A 19993-nucleotide genomic window follows, 5' to 3' on the forward strand; every position below is an offset into this window, starting at 1 on the left:
CTCAAGTATAAAGCATATGCCTGAAGAGCTTTGCCATCATCTGATTTGATAGCTGTCCAGCTTAGTGCTTTTTCCAGGTAAGCATTTGCAATCTTCATCTCATCACCAAAATGTTTTTCCAATAGTTGCATTGCTTCGGGATATCCTCTTTGTGCATCCATGTACATACAGCTACGCACAAGGTCTTTGGCCTGACCTGAAGTAAACTGCTCAAGAAAGTAGAGCCTGTCCTGGGAACTGCTTGTCTTGTCTTCTATTAAGTATTTGAATGCATGCATGAAAGGTTGGTATGATAGTGGATCACCTTTAAACACTGGCACTTCTCTTTTAGGCAGTAGCGATAGATTTTGTTGCATTATCATGAGTTCTGTAATATCCTTTTGACTCTTTACCATTGTGCTGATGTTTGTCTGAGTGATATCACTGGTTGCAGTATTTTCTAGGTGCGGACTTTGAGCACTTGTTGCCACTTTAGTGCTATTCTGAATGTCACCAACCGTCCTCTGTAATGGAGTTTTAGGCAGAGCACCTAACTGAATGAATTCCAGAGCAGATGTGTCATATGTTTCTTCCACATGTTCCTGTTTGCTTGTTTCCTCAAAATATTCGTTCATAGCATCACCATAAGAATCTGTCACATTTGGACCTTGGAGTACTTTCATTTTTGCATCCGCTGCCGCAATTTGTGCATCCAGTTCAACTTTTTCCATTTTTGATTTAATGATGGTTTCCTGCAACTGCAAGGTGTGCTTCTCCTTTAATGCAGCTGATTTTGCCTCCAGGGCTGCCTTTTCTGCTGAAGCCATCCGAGCAGCAGAAGAAGTACTTGATGTAGTTGTCCTTTTTGAGACATTTGAAATACTGTCCAGTGGGTCAACCTTTAATTGTGCACTCTGTTCCTTTTTCCATGCCTTAACCTCCTTTGAAAAGTAACTGAAGTTCATCACTCTTGGCTCATACCAGTCCACCAAGTCAATTTGTTTTTCCTCTTGTGTTAAGAGCTCTTGAACAGAATCGTGCACATTATTAAATTCATCCACAGCTTGTTTGAGCAGGTACATACATTTATCAACATCATCAACATTTCCACCTTCAGTCATCAGGGCTTTTGTTTCATTTATTCTCCTTGTGCACACTCCAAGTTTTCCTCTGCGTGTTGCAATTAGAGATTTTAAACGATCCTCCGCTTCCGCGGCCGTTTTAGGCTCAGTCATTGTCCCGTTTAGGTTGACGTTTTATTTATTGATTTGCTTTTATTAGATCGCGTCTCCTGTGTTCCTTTATTTTGCTCCGTTCGCCTTCACCGCGTCCGCGGGATGCGCGTAATTGTTTTGGCACAGAAGGCCTGTTACACCTTTCTTCAGTTATCACATCAGAACATCTTAACCAGACATTTCACAGAACGAAGCTTCAGACGCGGATCTCATCCGCACATCCATATCCACAAGCACGGCGGCTTATCCACTGTTTGGTTTACTCACTCAGGTATCCGAACGAGCCGAGCGCGCCCGTCCTCATTTCCTTTGTCCTCTCCAAAAGTTTGTCAGACTTGCGAAGTTTTCTGACGATATAACGACAAGTCCTTTTCCTACCGTTGTTTCCTTTTAGACACAGATTGTCCGACACACATTTCGTTTGAAGCACGCACAGAGAGTGTTGTCTTGATTTCTCATATTTATTTAAAACAATAATCTCCGGTTGACTTTCCAGGAAAAATAAGAAATAACAAAAGAAAAATGTCGCTATTTATGCGACCAAGATCACTTCTAACGTTACAAACAATGACTTAATACCAGTTAAACAAAGCAGTCGATCTAGATGTGATAAATGTACTAAAATGCGGTCAGAAAACTGTTTGCTCTGTATCTCTCCTCACCTGAACAAAGGAACTATGCCTCCCTTATAAGGACATTAACTGGATCAGAGCAGGACCTGGACCGACACATAATTGGCTGGTGAAACACAGGTAACAATCACCACACAATAAATAATAGTCCAGAATCTAACTTAGGTACGTATTTCATTAATTTTATAATTCATAATTTTAGCCATAACTCGAAACAAAGTTACTTTAAAAGTAATATAAACCAAAATGCTCTAAATGGCTCCAACAATGTTTGTATTGCTTTATTTTAATTGATGTGTATTGATTTATTCAACCATATTTGAATTACTTTATTTGAATTGCTTCATTTATTTATTTGAATTACTTTATTGTAATTAATTAATTTGAATTTGAATATGTTTGAATTGCTTTCTTTGAATTGATGTGTATTGATTATTTTAAACATATTTGAATTACTTTATTTAAATTGCTTTATTGGTTGATTTGAATTGCTTTATTGATTGACTTTAATTACTTTATTATAATGTATTAATTGGAATCGAATATGTTTGAATCGCTTTATTTGAATCATTATGCATTGATTGATTTAAACATATTTGATTCCCTTTATTTGAATCACATTTCATTGATTGCTTTGAATCCAATATCTCCTGAATGAGAAACTGTTGTGGACTTCAGGTGGATTGGATGAAAGGCCTGCTGTGGGGAGAACTGCGTCCTTGTCGCTGCTCAGACTCAGTCCGGGTGTCTGCACAGAGGGAGTGGGATCTTGGGGGAAATCGTGAACCTCCAACATGTTACGTCCTCCAAGTGAAGCTCCTCTTTGCAGAGAAGGAAAAGGATGGCGACACCATGTTGAGGAGGTCACATGTCTGTCGACGCCCACCCGAGACCAAGAAGAGTCTGGAGTGACCTCAGGACCTCCACACTGACTAGAAAGGGGACTAATTAGTGGTCAAGCTGGCATTGCAGCACTACACCCATCACAGGGGTCCAAAACGGGAGGAGTTAGTGTTTAGTTAGTCTGAGAGGGAGGTGCATTAAAGAGGGGAGGAGAGGAGAGGAGGAGGAGGAGAGGAGGAGGAGAGGAGGAGGAGAGGAGAGGAGGAGATGAGGAAGAGGAGGAGAGGAGATGAGGAGGAGGAGATGAGGAAGAGGAGGAGAGGAGGTCCAGGAGGAAGAGAGGAGAGGAGTGAATGTCGAGGAGGAGAGGAGGTCCCAGAAGAAGAGAGGAGAGGAGGAGGAGATGAGGAAGAGGAGGAGAGGAGAGGAGGAGATGAGGAAGAGGAGGAGAGGAGGAAGATGCGGAGAGGAGATGAGGAAGAGGAGGAGAGGAGGAAGAGGAGAGGAGGAGGAGGAGGAGAGGAGGAGGAGGGCACGTTTGAACCCTTATATAGAAAGGTGAGCATCACAGTAAGATTTTGTGATGAATGAAAATCTGCCCATGTGATTTCCTAGACTTTAACTCCCTTTTTCATATTTTTGTTTTTTAGAGAGAGGAGAGCAGGAGGAGAGGAGGAGGAGGAGAGCAGGAGGAGAGGAAGAGAGGAGGAGGAGGAGGAGGAGGAGGAGAGGAGGAGGAGGAAGAAGAAAGGAGGAGAAGAGGAGGAGGAGGAGAAGGAGAACAAGTGTACCCTCTCATATACAGGTAAATATCTTGTTATTAGACAAATGAGATGAATAATTCACCTTTATTCTGTTAAGATGTTAACTCTAATTCACCTTGTCTGTATTTGTTTTTAGAAAGAGAGGAGGAGAGGAGAGGAGGAGGAGATGAGTGGAGGAGGAGGAGGAAAGGAGGAGGAGAGGAGAAGGAGAGGAAGAGGAGGAGGAGGAGATGAGTGGAGGAGGAGGAGGAAAGGAGGAGGAGAGGAGAGGAAGAGAGGAGGAGGAGGAGGAGAGGAGGAGGAGAGGAGGAGGAGGAGGACAAGTGTACCCTCTCATATTACAGGTAAATATCTTGTTATTAGACAAATGAGATGAATAATTCACCTTTATTCTGTTAAGATGTTAACTCTACTTCACCTTGTCTGTATTTGTTTTTACAAAGAGAGGAGGAGAGGAGGAGAGGAGAGGAGAGGAGGAGGAGGAGGAAGAGGAGGAGAGGAGGAGGAGATGAGTGGAGGAGGAGGAGGAAAGGAGGAGGAGAGGAGAAGGAGAGGAAGAGGAGGAGGACAAGTGTACCCTCTCATATTACAGGTAAATATCTTGTTATTAGACAAATGAGATGAGTAATTCACCTTTATTCTGTTAAGATGTTAACTCTACTTCACCTTGTCTGTATTTGTTTTTACAAAGAGAGGAGGAGAGGAGAAGAGGAGAAGAGTGGAGGAGGAGGAAAGGAGGAGGTGGTCACGTTTGAACCCTTATATAGAAAGGTGAGCATCATTTTATTTCTTGTCATCACAATTCATTTTGTGATGAATAAAAAATTTGTTTATGAGATTTTCTAGACTCAAACTCCCTTTTTCTTATAATTGTCTTTTAGAGAGAGGAGAGCAGGAGAGGAGAAGAGGAGAGGAGGAGAGGAGGAGTAGAACAGGGGAGGAGGAGGAGAACAGGGGAGGAGGAGGGCACGTTTGAACATCTAAATGAAAAAAGTGAGTATGAGTTTATTTCTTGTCACCACAGTAAGATTTTGTGATGAATGAAAATCTGCCCATGTGATTTCCTAGACTTTAACTCCCTTTTTCATATTTTTGTTTTTTAGAGAGAGGAGAGCAGGAGGAGAGGAGGAGGAGGAGGAGAGCAGGAGGAGAGGAAGAGAGGAGGAGGAGGAAAGGAGGAGGAGAGGAGAAGGAGAGGAGGAGGAGGAGGACAAGTGTACCCTCTCATATTACAGGTAAATATCTTGTTATTAGACAAATGAGATGAGTAATTCACCTTTATTCTGTTAAGATGTTAACTCTAATTCACCTTGTCTGTATTTGTTTTTATTAAGAGAGGAGGAGATGTGGAGGAGGAGGAGACGAGTGGAGGAGGAGGAGGGGAGGAGAAGAGTGGAGGAGGAGGAGGAGAGGAGGAGACCAGTGGAGGAGGAGGAGGGGAGGAGAAGAGTGGAGGAGGTGGAGAGGAGGAGGAGGAGGAATGGAGGAGGAGCAGGAGAGCAGGAGACCAGTGGAGGAGGAGGAGGGGAGGAGAAGAGGAGGAGAACAGGGGAGGAGGAGGAGGAGGAGAAGGAGGAGGAGAGGAGGAGACCAGTGGAGGAGGAGGAGGGGAGGAGAAGAGTGGAGGAGGAGGAGGGGAGGAGGAGGGCACGTTTGAACATCTAAATGAAAAAAGTGAGTATGAGTTTATTTCTTGTCATCACAGCTGATTTTGTGATGAATGAAAATCTGCCCATGTGATTTCCTAGACTTTAACTCCCTTTTTCATATTTTTGTTTTTTAGAGAGAGGAGAGCAGGAGGAGAGCAGGAGGAGGAGGAGGAGGAGGAGAGATGGTGGAACCCTCTTATATAAAAGGTAAATATCTATTTAATATCTGTTTCCTAATGAAATGGGTAATTCATACATTCACCTTTAATCTGTTAAGATTTTAGATTCTTTACTTCACCATGTTTGTATTTGTTTTCATGAATTAAACTTCTCTCTCTCTCTCTCTCTCTCTCTCTCTCTCTCTCTCTCTCTCTCTCTCTCTCTCTCTCTCTCTCTCTCTCTCTCTCTCTCTCTCTCTCTCTCTCTCTCTCTCTCTCTCTCTCTCTCAGGCTTAAAGAAAAGTTGAAGTCGTCTGCTCTCAGAGTCAGCTGTAAATGGATATGAAACCTCCCTCGTATTTAAAATAAAATGTTGTAATCATAAGAAAAAGAAGCATCTTATTTGCCGCTTGTTGTCTGTGGAGGATCAGGACTCTGTTTGAAAACAGGGACACAAACAACACAACTCAGACCTTAATTCCAGCTGCCTGAGCTCTATAGGCTACATATCTATATGCACTTCTATATTATTATTATTATTTTACCTCAAAGCTCTAAAGGCTACATATCTATATGCACTTCTATATTATTATTATTATTTTACCTCAAAGCTCTAAAGGCTACATATCTATATGCACTTGTATATTATTATTATTATTTTAAATCAAAGCTCTATAGGCTACATATTTATATGCACTTCTATATTATTATTATTATTTTACCTCAAAGTTCTAAAGGCTTCATATCTATCTGCACTATTTTTTAATTGTATTTTATTATTATTATTTTACCTCAAAGTTCTAAAGGCTACTTATCTATATGCACTATTTTTTAATTTTTATTATTATTATTATTTTACCTCAAAGCTCTATATGTATCTGTGGCAATTTTCTGCTCTCTTTTTCTGTAATTGATAATTGAATGTTGCAAATACTGGTAAACGGTCACTTATATAATGTATCACTAACCCACAGTTAATATTATTCTCCAAATTGAAAAAAAAATATTATCAATGAATGTAGCACTAGATGTGGTTCCTCTACTGGGCTTTGTGATCAGTGGGTACAATCCTCTACTATATAATGCATCCAAAAAATCACAAGTTTGTTTCTATGTAGATATCTTTAAGAGGTCGATATTGATATCGCCACAGATTATAAGTGTTTTATTGTCATTTAAACCATTCAGTAATTCTTCTAAACGTTAAAAGTTTCTACATTTGATCCTGGTTTCCTGTAAACACATGCAGCAATAATATTCCTTTTTCTGTCAAATTTAATTTCCACAGCGATACACTCCATTAAATCATCAATTACAGATGTCATGCATTCCACTGGTCTGCATTTTAAGTTACTATACACATAGATGGCCACGCCTCCTCCACTCCTGTTAGCTCTACTGGTAACATAGAAATCATAGCCCTTAATATGCAAAGAAATATATTTTTCTTTATTAATCCATGTCTCAGTTCAAGCTATCAACTTAAATTTACTTTTAATTGTGTCCAAATGTTCATTGATGGTTTTGACTTTGGTTTTAGGTAAGATTCTACAGTTGAAATGTATTAATGAAAATGTCTTATCTAGTTCAACACTATCATTAAGTTGTTCATCAGTATAGTATCAACAAGAATCATTGGTATGATTAAAAACGTGATTCTCCAGATCCACATCACCTTCAAAATCATAACGTAAGTTATGACCATAACTATGGATCTATGAGACCGAACGATGACCGTCACCACGGTCTTCACCTTGAATGATACCATCATCTCCCTATCCTCGAGACCATATATCAACAAAGTCATGTGACTGACCTTAAGGAGGCTTGACTCGCCGCCTACAAAAGCATCCAGGTGAGCACGCCTCTCCCTCTTGCCCCGAACGCCTCAGCCCGTTCTGAGCGACAAGAGATGGTGACGGTCATCGTTCGGTCTCATAGATCCATAGTTATGGTCATAACTTACGATCTATTTCGACCTCACTCAGACCGTCACCACGGTCTTCACCTTGGATGACTAGTACCATCAGCGTCGCGAGGAACAGAGGACTCCACCCCTCCTCGTCCAGCAGCCGAGAGCACAGCAGAGCCCAGTGGAGAGGGCGATGCCACGTTGACCCTGTAAAACCTGGTAAAAGTACAGGGGACACTCCAGGAGGCTGCTGCGCAGATTTCCGAAAAGGGAACCCCCCGCAGAGCAGCCCAGGAGGTGGCTACGCTCCTGGTGGAGTGGGCAACCACGTTTCCCGGGACTGGGAGGCGCTGCATAGAATATGCCTCAGAGATAGTAGTGGCAACCCAGCGGGACAGACACTGCTTCGACACAGGGAGGCCCAGCTTGTCACCACGAAAACACACAAACAGCTGAGAATGTGAGCACCTCAGAGAATGAGTGCGTGCAGTGTAAGCTCTTAGTGCCCGCACGGGGCACAAGGTAGGGTCAGGTTGAAAAGCGCTGACCTCAATAACCTGGTTCACTGTCTGAGGGTTAATGACCTTAGGCAGAAATGCGGGGTTCGGCCAAAGAGACGCGCCAGTGTCACGAGCCTTCCACCTCAAACAATTCGCGCTCACAGACAGAGCGTGTAATTCGCCCACTCTTTTAGCTGAGCAAATAGCCAAGAGAAAAGCCGTTTTGTGAGACAGGAACTTGAGGGTGGACTGATCAAGGGGCTCATATGGAGGTTGAGTCAGGGACCTCAAGACCAACGGGAGGTCCCATGATGGAGCTCTGGGGGACCTGGTCGGACGCAGGCGACAGGCCCCTTTAATGAACTGAGACACCAAAGGGTGCCTGCCTATGGTAACCCCACCCACTGCCTCATGAAAGAAGGAGATAGCAGCAGTGTACACCTTAATGGTGCTAGCAGCCCTCCCTGACTCCAAGAGAGACTGAAGAAAACGGAGGACCAGTTCAATGGGGCACGTAGACGGGTCAACTTGTGCACGTCGACACCATGTCAAGAATACACTCCACTTGTGGTTATAATTAGCACGGGTGGAGGGAGCTCGAGCATGTCCTATAGTCCTCAGAACTGCTTCGTCTAATCTCGGAGAGCGGGACTGAGGAGGGGCCATGCCCAGAGCTGCAGAAGAGCCGGTCTGGGATGCCAAATCTGGCCCCCCGCCTGTGAGAGGAGGTCCGCCCTGCCCGGTAGAGCCCAGGGTTGGCCGTGGACCAGGCGAAGGAGCATGGAAAACCAGTGTTTCCTTGGCCACCGGGGGGCTATCAACAGCACCCTGTAGCGACCCATGGTGACCCTGTGGAGCACCTGGGGAATCAACGGGAGTGGGGGAAAAGCGTACAATAACCCGTCCGGCCACTCGTGAGACAGAGCATCCAGGCCCAGAGAGCCCCGCCTGCTCGTTAGGGAGAACCACATCCTGCAATGTGTCGTCTCCGCCGAGGCAAACAGGTCGGTGCAGGCCATGCCAAACCGAGCCCACAGGAGGGCCACCACCTCTGGGTGAAGCCTCCACTCTCCTGGGAGGGGACCCGTCCTGGATAGGAGGTCCGCTGCCCGGTTCGCAACGCCAGGGATGTAGACTGCCCTGAGTGAAGCTAGATGTTGGGCCGCCCAGAACAGAAGTGTCTGCGCCACCTGGAGGCAACGCAGAGACCTGGTGCTGCCCTGGTGATTCACATGGAACACCGTGGAGGAACTGTCCGTGCGTACCAGGACATGCCTGCCCTGGATGGAAGGAAGGAGAGCCTTCAACGCCAGGAAAACTGCCCTCAGTTCCAAGACGTTGATGTGCTCCTCCCCCCAAGGGGGTCCCCAGGTGCCACGCACCATCCTGTGTTCCCACACAGTCCCCCACCCCGTCAGGGAGGCATCTGTGGTCACCACCGTCCTTCTCGAAGGAATATTCCCAAGAGGGACACCCTGGAGAAGGAGCCTCTTGTCCCTCCATGGGCGCAAAGCACGGAGAAATGTGCGAGTTACCCGAACCTTTGCGCGTCTGTGCAACTTCGGGTGGAGGCCGAGAGCATTCAGCCATCTCTGCAGCGGGCGAGCCCTGAGGAGACCCAGAGGAACAACGGCCACTGCCGCTGAGATCATGCCCAACAGCCTCTGGAACTGGACCAACTCCAGCCGCCTGCCGAGGCGAAAATGGGACAGGAGGATCAGGATGTTCTCCACCCTCTGAGAGGTGAGTGACACAGACATTGCGACGGAGTCCAGGCGCAGCCCGACAAAGACCGCCTGCTGACCTGGCACCAGGTTGCTTTTTGTCCAGTTGACTCTGAGCCCCAGAGACTGGATGTGGGAGAGAACCACTCCCGTGTCCCGTAGGATTTGGTCGCGGGACGGGGCACAAATCAGCCAGTCGTCCAAGTATGGGAGGATTTTTATACACAACAGCTGGAGAGGGAGCAAAGCGGCTCCAATCACCCTGGTAAACACCCTTGGTGAGAGGGAAAGGCCAAATGGGAGGACCTTGAACTGGTAGGCCTGCCCCTGGAAGGCAAAGCGGAGAAGGGCCTGTGGGCTGGGCAGATGGGCACATGAAAATAAGCGTCCTTTAAATCCACTGAGGTGAACCAATCCCCCTTTTTCACAGCCTCCAGGATCTGACTCGTGGTCAGCATTTTGAAAGGCAAAACCTTTATGAAGCCGTTTAAGCGCCTGAGGTCCAAGATGGGGCGCAGGCCTCCGTCTTTTTTGATACGAGGAAGTACAGAGAGTAAAAGCCAGTGAGCTGTTCGCTTGGCTCTACTCTCATAATTGCATCCTTCTGTAGAAGGGTCAGAATTTCCCCTGCTAAAATTCGTGCCTGGACCGGGTCCCTGACTGTGGTCATACGGACCCCGGAGAAAGGGGGGGGGTCGCCGCCGAAACTGGATCCTGTATCCCGTGGACACTGTAGCCAGCACCCAGGGGTCCAGAACCAGTTCTTCCCAGCTGTCTAGGCAAAGCTGGGAGGAGCCTGCGGCGGCCGTCCCCCCACCCCTATGGGGCACCGGCCTGACGTCCTGTACCCCTGGGGGGGCGCCTCCTCTGGGACGCCTCCTTACCAGGAGGACGGGGTTGGAACTGCTGCTGACGGCGTGATGGCGGCTGTGTACCACCAGAGGCCGAGAAACCAGCATGCTGCCGCCACACGGCTCCTGGCGAGCCCCAGGGGGGTGGTGTGGGCTGGGGACCCCTAGGCCCATACCTGGGAGCCGTAGGTCTGCTAAAGGTGCGCCGCACACAGTCTCTAGTGCGGCGAGACTGTTCGGCTTTGTCCAGCACGCCCTGAGAGTCAGGGTGGAAGACCCGTGCAGGCACAATTGGCATATTTGAGAGCTCCTTCCTGATGTTCTCTGGGAGCGATGTCTGTGCCAACCAAATCTGCCTCCTGGACATCATGGCAGATGACATAGCCAGACCAACGTCCCTCGTAAATTGGGAATGAGTGACGAGAGCAGAGTCTATCAGGCTCATAGTGTCCTGATCCTCTGGGTTAGCCGTCCTCCTGAGGGCCGCCAACAAGATGGCGAGTGCATTACCCGAGCAGGCAGCCCGGGTGGCAGCATTGTAAGAGCGGCACACTAGACGGTCAGTCTTTTCACATTCCTTTACAGGGCAGCGGGGGTTAGCAGTCACCCGTTCTGGGCCCAGAGACGTTAGGGCCGCCATCTCCCCCTCCACTGGGGGCATGTCCCCCATGCCGGTGTCAGGAGCGTACGGGACCTTCGTCAGCCTCCGGCACCCAGCATTGAATTGCGGTGCACCACTCGGAGCATTCCACGACTTCCTGAGCATCTGCAGATAATCTGCCGCCACAGGAACAGATGTAGGTTGCTGAGTCTGAGAGATACCGGCCCAAACGCCATCCATTGGAGCAGGTGCCACAACTGGGATGTTGAGTCCTACAATCTTCGCCGCACTCATAATTTTGGAAATTATGTCGAAGGCGGAAGACTCACCCCCACCCGGAGGGCTGAGGTTGGACATCCCCTCAACCGCGGAGGACCTGAGCTGCTCGTCCGAGCCAGCAGTGTCCAACTGTTCACCGCTCCCAAAAAGCGAGCCTCGTGCATACAGTGAGATAACGTCCGGAATATCGCCGCCATCCCCCTGGCCAGAGGGCAACTCATCAGGGGAGGGCACCCTCAAGCGCCCCTCCCCCGGTGTGCCTGTCATGGCGGGCCACTGGGCCTCCACCCTGCCCAATCTCTCCGACAGACCACGTATGGCAGCCAGGATTTGCAGTTGGGTGTCTCCCTGGCCATCCTGGCCACCTGGAGCACCCACAGGGTCATCTGAGGGCTGGACAGCCTGCTTCTCACCAGAGCCGCGCCTCCTCTTTCGGGTAGGGGTGCGCTCATGTTTACGCTTCCGGGAGCGTGTCTTAGGAGCCTGCACCTCCTCACTGAACTGGGAAGGGTCAGGTTGCACCGCCCCCACACGAGCAGCCAGTTCCAGTCGCCTGGCTCTGCAAGCCCGTTCCTCCCTGGGCAGCTCGACTGCCGCCGCACAGGGGTTGGCAACATCCTCCAACACATGGGCCATGCCCAAACAGGAGGGGCACTCACGATGGCCATCACGGGGGTCCATGACACCCCGGCAAAAGCGACAGGCATGGGAGGTCATTTCTCAGTGTAACCTACAGCTACGAATAGCTGCTCAAAGGAAAACAAGCAGGTGAACAAAAAGCAGCCCGGCTACTGCAAAAAACAGAGATTCAGGGCGAATAAACATTTCTGCTACTGCACCTTTAAGTTTATGAAAAAACTGAAAATAACCCAAAAACGGGAGAAAATTAACAAGCCCCGCCTACTGTGCACAGAGGCAAGGGGACAACCAATTAACTTAGTTACCAATAAACCTGGTCGGCAAGAAAGCACAATACCCCACCAACTCACTCACCGGCCCCACTCACTGTGCGCGAACGCACGAGGGGGGGGGGGGGGGGACGCGGGCCCCCGCCCGCTGCGGACAGCGGGTTAAAACGGGGCTCAAATCAATAATAATATTACAAATAAAGGAGGAAGCGGCGTCTGAGCACGCTTAATTGGCTTGATAACTCACACCTATAGAGGAGAAAAAAGCTGTGAAAACGAAAGCACTTACCACAAGCTGCGGGTAATGACAATCACCTGAAACAAAGAGAGAGGTTAAGACGCTCTGCTCTTTTTCACGTAGCGTAACCTCTGTGATGTTTACAGCACAACAAGTGCGCAGAGGAAACAATCCACATACAAACCTCAGGGGCGCAAGGCACCTGCACCGTAGTGACGGATTGTTAATTGTGAAGTCCAACAACGCTACTTACCTGCGGTCTCGGATGAGGCGAGTGAGGCAAAGAGGGAGAGGCATGCTCACCTGGATGCTTTTGTAGGCGGCGAGTCAAGCCTCCTTAAGGTCAGTCACATGACTTTGTTGATGGTCTCGAGGATAGGGAGATGATGGTATCATTCAAGGTGAAGACCGTGGTGACGGTCTGAGTGAGGTCGAAATAGATCTTCTATGTTCTGTGAATTCAGATCTTGAAAAGACTTGACTCTTAAGTAAATCAATCATTTATCAGAAATAATAAATAAATGATGTCCTGTCAATTCTACCAATCCATAAGGGAAAACTGATTCAGGGAAGAGAAAAACAGAAAAGAAAAGACAAATGTCTATAGAGAACTTCATTGTTCGTCACTTGTCATTGTCACTTGTATTGATCCAAGTCCTTCAAATATCTAACCACGACTACCTTAACTTGCTCTGGTGGTCCATTTGATCTTAGAAACACTTTTCCATTCCTTGTCCAGGTTGCTTGGGTTTTATTTGGCTTTCTTAAGATACGTCCATTCCAAGCTAATTCAGCATTTTTCTTTGTCAAGTGTTCACTTACATACAGCCCAGTGCCTTTAAGATTCTTGGCCTGTTTTAGCACCTCCACCTTGTGTGTCCTGTTTACAAACTGAACCAGAAGTTTAGGCTTGGTTCTTTTTTATCCTTACGTGGAAAAGTGTGACAGGCTGAGATTTGGTGACTCTCCAGGTGAATGTTTTTACATGAATCGAACAACTTGTTGCTCTAATGTGTGCAAATCTAGGTAGCCTCAAAGGCTGAACACTACTCATCTACTGCTGTATGCACTACTGTGCATCCAGCAATGATTTAATTTTGACTAGATGGCACAATTTTTTGGTGATTTTTGAGAGATTGTAACAGGCCTCTGTGCAGAGAGAAACAGTGGCATCATTGTCATTTGCTGAAATGAAATTGAAATGAACAATAATGTCTGCATTTTGTCAATTCTACATAACTATAATATGATTAAAATACAATTCTTCCCATGTTTATTGGATTATAGCAACATTAAACGTGACACAGAATTACAAAAATTCCAGATCATTGTCTGAATATTATAAATGTGATACATGCTGTACAGGATTCAAACCAACCTAAAAAACTACCTGTTTATTATTATTATTATTATATTATACACCTGGTTTATTATTATATTACACACCTGGTTTGTTATAATTATATTACACACCTGGTTTATTATGATTATATTACACACCTGGTTTATTATTATTATTATTATTATTATTATTATTATTATTATTATTATTATTATTATATTATACACCTGGTTTATTATTATTATATAATACATCTGGTTTGTTATATTATTCACCTGTTTTAATATTATTATATTACACCACCACCACTACCATTTGCATCAACTTTTGCATAAATAGGGTGGGGTGGGGTCTACATGCATCTGTGCCCAGGGGGACGGATGTTGATAATGCTGGAGGAACCCGGAGAGAACCCACGCTTACACGGGGAGAACATGCAAACTCCACACAGAAGGAACCCGGGTCTGACTCGGGAATCGAATCGACCCTCTTTCTGTGAGGCGAGAGTGCTCCCCACTACACCACCGTGCAGCCCCAAATTAGTGATCAAATGTGTGAAATGTGTGATCAGATTAGCCTACTTTGTTGTTAGCTAACAGTATTGTATTTGGGTAGGTTGTTAGCTAACAACAAAGTAGGCTAATTTGATCACACATTATAATCTGTCAATGAAAAGTATTGTCATAAGTTAAGTTATAAGTTCATAAATGGAGATAATACTTCCATGTATGTTGCTGTGTAAAAATTACCTCCTGGGTGGTGAGACTGCTGACATCAGATGTGTAAGTGGGACAGTCAGAGTTGCTAAGAATTAAATGTTCATAGAAGATTCCATAGGAACTGCTTGGGGTCATTTTTGACCCCATATGTGCATCTAAGGGTTAATCAGATTGAAACACAACAAATCCAATTCTTGTTCACTCTGGGGGTGCATGGACCAAAATACATGAAGTAAATTAGTTATCACATGATGTACAACAGTATTCATCCTTGTGGAACATTCCTGTCATCTTTTTCTCTGTTTAGTCACTCGCATCCACGTACTGATTTAATTTGCCCAAAAGAGGTCGCTGTTCTCCCTTTGAATATCTCGTCATGGTTTTGAGGAGATTTGTTGTTGACTTTCAATGTTTTCCTGCCAATTGAAATAGCTCTTCGTACATACTGTCATATTAAAATAATGTATAATGTATTTTGAGGTTAGACAATGCCGCCTTGCATGTTGATGGAACAGAGGTGCAGAGAAGGAATGAATGTGTATTACTGCCTTCTGCAGAGAATAAATGCTGGAAAACAAGTCCTTGGGTCCTTTCATGCCCTATCCACATCTGTTACAAAGGCAAACAACATTTTTGGTCATTTAAAGTCATCATAGATAATCCAATTCTGAAAATTTCACTGAATTTCACTGAAACAAATCTTTCTTGCATGTGTACAAATATCACTAGGGTTGTTTCACAAGTTAAAACATGTGTCTGCCGTGTCTTTTCAGATATCCAGTCGGCCTCTGAGGAGATTTTGCCTTCACATTAGTCAGACCAGCCTCCTGATGTGGAGAGAAACGAGACCTATGACTTTCAGCAGATCAAGAGAAGCAGGTGGATCAGTGCATCAGTCCAGACATGGAGGTTGATTCCTCCAACGATGCTGAAGTCAGACATCTTGAATCAGAACCAGCCACTAACTGTGAGCTGCTCCCGCCTCCCACGGCTTTAACCTTGAGGGCAAACGGAAGCATCCACGGCAAATGGAACGAAAGCCATGGTTCCCCGTCGCTTTGTCATCGGGTTGAAATGGAGCAGCCGCCGAGGAAATTAAAGTCTTTCCTTTTTTGTGGTAAAAGTTTTGAGAAGGACGCCTTTCTTAAAAGGCGTGTAGCCGAGAATCACAAAGGGCAAGGACAAGGCTTGAACATTGGTTTTGGCTTGTTTTGTATACAAGGATTCACACCGGTGAAAAACCTTTTAGTTGTGCTTACTGTGACAGAACATTCAACAGAAGTCAAATTGTCTTGCTCACATGAGGGGGCATACGGGAGAGAAACCAGATTCACCAGAATTAGAGAACATAGATGAGGTACACAAAATAAGAAGGCTTTTAAATGCTCTGAATGCCCCAAGGTGTTTAGACGTAAGAGCGTTCTCGTTCTGCACACGAGAGTTCACACCGGTGAAAAACCCTTCAGTTATGATTTTTGTGGCAAAAAAATTAACTCAGAACACCACATGTATATCACATGGGGGTGCATGCTGGTGAGAAACCATATGTTTGTATGAATTGTGGGGGGATGTAAACATAAGCACAAACACACAAATCGTGGAATCAACAGGGGGAGAAAGAAGAACCACATACTTAAAGTTGTGTGAGAGAATGGCATGTGTGTATGTATATGTGAATGTGATTTTCTTCTCAGAAAGCAATGTGAATATCAACATCCTTCAGGTTGTTCTGACCTGATTGCTACATCAGTATCCTTAAGTTTAGTGTCTTCCTCGGATAACATGTTCAAAATCTCTTCAAAGTAGTTCAACGTGGAAGAATTAATTCTGAGAGGATTTACATAGCTTTGTCTTGTGTATAGAGAGCTTGGGCTGTGCTGCTGATGTGGGCCTGTAAAGCCTGTTGAAACACGTGTTGTTGAATAGGTCACTCCATTTTTACACAGTCACAAGTAATGCAGCTGGAAGGGGAGGAAACGGGATGCTCCTTCAAACTTGTTTATTTCTTTTTGTTTAGAAGAAAAATAAAACTAAAAATTACAAATTGTTTGTTAATGTGTTGTCATTTTAAAGTTAAGTTAATTTAAGTCTTTGTTTTGTTTTGTACAGTAACGGAATAAACCAGACATCCAAGAAGGCAAGATGCGCCGGTCTGTGCGTCATGACGTTTAACAGGAAGTGTTAACTCACGTCGTCCTATTGTTGTATGTGCCATTGATAGTTGTGCACTATTCGGCTTTCAGCTGAGGAGCTTTGAGTCCAGGAGGAGTTTAGTTGTTCATTGTAAAGTGTGAGCCTCCCTTCACGTTTAACGGTAACGGTAGCCGCAGCTCCGTCATGGCGGGGACACAGCTGCTCAGACTGCGGGTCAACGAGCGACTAGCAGCGGCTGCCGAGGAGGTCTTTGGGCTTGTTGAGAAGACTCTAGCGGAGTATCAGGAGGAAGCTTTTAGCTCCAAGAGAGAAATCCTCCAGCTGAGACGGCAGATCGAGCAGCTGGCCGTTTTAAACCCTCGAGTAACATTATTCAGAGCAGGTTTGTGTCATAATGTCTTCCGGTTAGCGTTGCTAAGCTACAGCTAGGTGATGAAATCGATTTGATACGAAGATATTTCATTGTGCAAATGTGGAGGAATAACTGTTGTTTTTTCAAACAATTCGTTTATTTCACGTTAGCTTTCGTAACGTTTCATGATTTCCTCCAGCGTCATTTTCATTTTCCACTTTATAATAATAAAGAGCTTTTGCTGATACTTGTAACCAGAACAAACTCTTTAAATGTAGTGCCTTGTAGTGCTCGCAGGAGCTAGCATTGATGAGACGCTGGAGGAAATCCTGAAACGTTACGAAAGCTAACGTGAAATAAACGAATTGTTTGAAAAAACAACAGTTATTCCTCCACATTTGCACAATGAAATATCTTCGTATCAAATCGATTTCATTCATGTAGTCCAGAGGGCTTTACAATCTGTACAACATGACATCCTTTGTCCCAGGAAAACCCCTTTAACAGGAAAAAGAGGAGGAAACCCTCAGGAAGAGACATCGAGTATCCAAGAATAAACAACATAGAAATTACAACATATAATAGTGTTAATCAGAGCAGTAATCACAGTTGTAACAGTAATAGCATACATTATAGTAGAAAATCATTACAACCGATATCAGCAGCAGCAATGGATATAATAGAATGATAATAGCAGCAATAGTATTAGAATAATAATTAACTACTACTAATAACAGGTTGGAACATGTGTGCCGTGTCGTTTCAGATATCCAGTCGGCCTCTGAGGAGATTTTGCCTTCACAGCAGTCAGACCAGCCTCCTGATGTGGAGAGAAACGAGACCTATGACTTTCAGAAGATCAAGGAGGAGCAGGTGGATCAGTGCATCAGTCCAGACATGGAGGTTGATACCTCCAACGATGCTGAAGTCAGACATCTTGAATCACAACCAGCCACGAACTGTGAGCTGCTCCCGCCTCCCACGACTGTAACTTTGAGTGCAAACGGAGGCAAATGGTTAGAAAGCGATGGTTCACCGTCGCCTCGACAGAGTCTGCAGGCGAATCGCTGCATCATTACAGACCTCAAGGGTGATTCTCTTGAGGATATAAAGGTCAAAGTTCCTGAGTCAGTGACAGCTACTCAGACGGACATCGAGCTGTTCCCAGCTTTCAGCACTGCAACTGTTCCATTGAATGAAAGCACTGGCTCACACTTGTCCTCTTGTGGCCCGGGTCGCAGTGACACTGCCTTTGGGGAGCAGGCACAAGCTCACACGGACAAAAAGGTTTGCCATTTCTGTGGCAGGCGGTACAACAGGGACTCTGATCTGATCCGACACATTGATAAGATTCACAAAAATGTGAAGGCCTTTAAATGCGCTGCGTGTGGCAAGCAGTTTACTTGTCGGGGCCACCTTGTTGCACATTTTAGAGTTCACACCGGTGAAAAGCCATATAAGTGTTCTTACTGCATGAAATCTTTTGCTCAAAGTTCAAATCTCAATGTTCACCTGAGGATGCACACAGGGGAAAAGCCATATTTTTGCAAGTCGTGTGGCAAAAGGGTCGCCCGTAGCAATCATCTGAAAACTTGTGCGTCAAACCACGAAAAGAAGAAGGCTTTCGGCTGTTTGCTTTGTGGTAAAACATTCCACGCAGCTTCAGAACTGCAGGTCCACGAGAAGATCCATGAAACCACGAAACCCTATACTGTTTTATAGCACATTTTTTATCTGATCGTCAGACTGAATTTACATTTGTACTCTGAACAAATCAACAATGTAAGTGGTGAGTCAGAGGTGTGGAGCCAGATTCACAGAAGAACAATTAAATCCCTCTGAGAAAATGTCTTCTGTTTCAGATCTCAAACTTTTCAGTGCAGTGATCAGATTCTGGGGTTTGAATTTATCAATGTTTTAAATGAGTATGTATGAAGCAGAGTGGGTAATCCAATTTAAGATTTCTTTATTGAAACTGGAATTGCGTTATGAATAACTGAACACATGAAAATATTGTCGCTTGAGGAATTGTCAGCACCAATATTATGAATAGTAAGTTATTTCTGGGTCGGCTGCTGGCTGTAGCTCAGTGGTTGGAGCTACTGTAGGTTTTCACAGCAGAGTCTAGAAGCATGTAAAAGAATTGTTCTTGGTAATATCAATATGATGATCAAGATATCTGGATTTCTGCAAAAACTGAGTTTCTTCTACTGAGGTTTTGTTAGTTCGGTGCATTTGAGATCTCTGACGACTTTAAGCCTGTTTTTATTCCTGGTAGTGGTCATGGTTAACTTGCACTTCTCTGTTGATGAAATGTAGCTATTTCATTTTCCACTTTATAATAATAAAGAGCTTTTGCTGATACTTGTAACCAGAACAAACTCTTTAAATGTAGTGCCTTAAAGCTATGGTCTACATTCTGAAAAGTAGTTGGGCCTCTGATACCCCTTTTCCACCAACGCGAACCTAGTTCAAGAACCGGGCCGGTGCCCGTGATCGTTTGCAGTTGGTTCAACTTGCGAACTGTCTGAGAACCTGTTTGCGTTTTCACCGGCTAGAGAGCCCAGAGAGCCACGTCATTACGTCACTGTATACGTCTGAGCAGACATGTCTCTTCAGAAAAAGTGTTTATTTTGGCAAATAATACAATAACAATAAAATACACAAAATACTAAAATCACAACATTTTTTAAAGTGTAGAACAGTGTGTGATCAATAGATCAGAGTGTTTGATGTTTAGTCATCTGCAGGTTGGACCTCCGTTCAATATCGTCGATGTCCGTCAGCTCTACAAACACAAACCAGAGAACAGCGGTTTAATCACAAACGTGTCCACGACGCTGTGAACACAGATGTTATGTTACGTTGGTAGTTGGTAACGTTTAGTGAGCCAACGGCAGTCAGAAAGTGGCATGCTAACGTTGTTGTCAGCAATATCACGCTAGCTGGCTAGCTAGCCGGTCAGCTTACATTACCCGAGGAAGCAAAGCCACTAGTTGCTGCTGTTACGAACGTCATCACTAGCTTGGTAAACTAAACAGAAATGTGTCATTGGTTAGCAACGAGGTGAAACATTTTAAAAGTGAAACTTAGTAACAGTTTACCCTTGCCCACAGTGAACAGTAACGTTAGTAAAACTCAGCAGCGGCGTAT

The 19993-nt window shown here is 45.2% G+C and overlaps 2 protein-coding genes across 2 annotated transcripts in view; one reads left to right on the forward strand and one right to left on the reverse strand.

Annotated features, from left to right (window-relative positions):
• Positions 1 to 19993, reverse strand: part of spred2b (sprouty related EVH1 domain containing 2b) — a 415094-nt gene that overhangs the window by 338245 nt on the left and 56856 nt on the right. The window lies entirely within an intron of this gene.
• Positions 16561 to 19239, forward strand: LOC311021066 (uncharacterized protein). The gene is made up of 2 exons (XM_084021377.1): positions 16561 to 16870; positions 17607 to 19239. The coding sequence occupies exons 1-2, from the start codon at positions 16672 to 16674 to the stop codon at positions 18560 to 18562; spliced, it is 1155 nt and encodes a 384-aa protein (XP_083877503.1). The 5' UTR covers positions 16561 to 16671; the 3' UTR covers positions 18563 to 19239.

The sequence above is a fragment of the Eutrigla gurnardus genome (assembly GCF_963514095.1).
Source record: "Eutrigla gurnardus genome assembly, chromosome: 11".
NCBI lineage: Eukaryota > Metazoa > Chordata > Actinopteri > Perciformes > Triglidae > Eutrigla > Eutrigla gurnardus.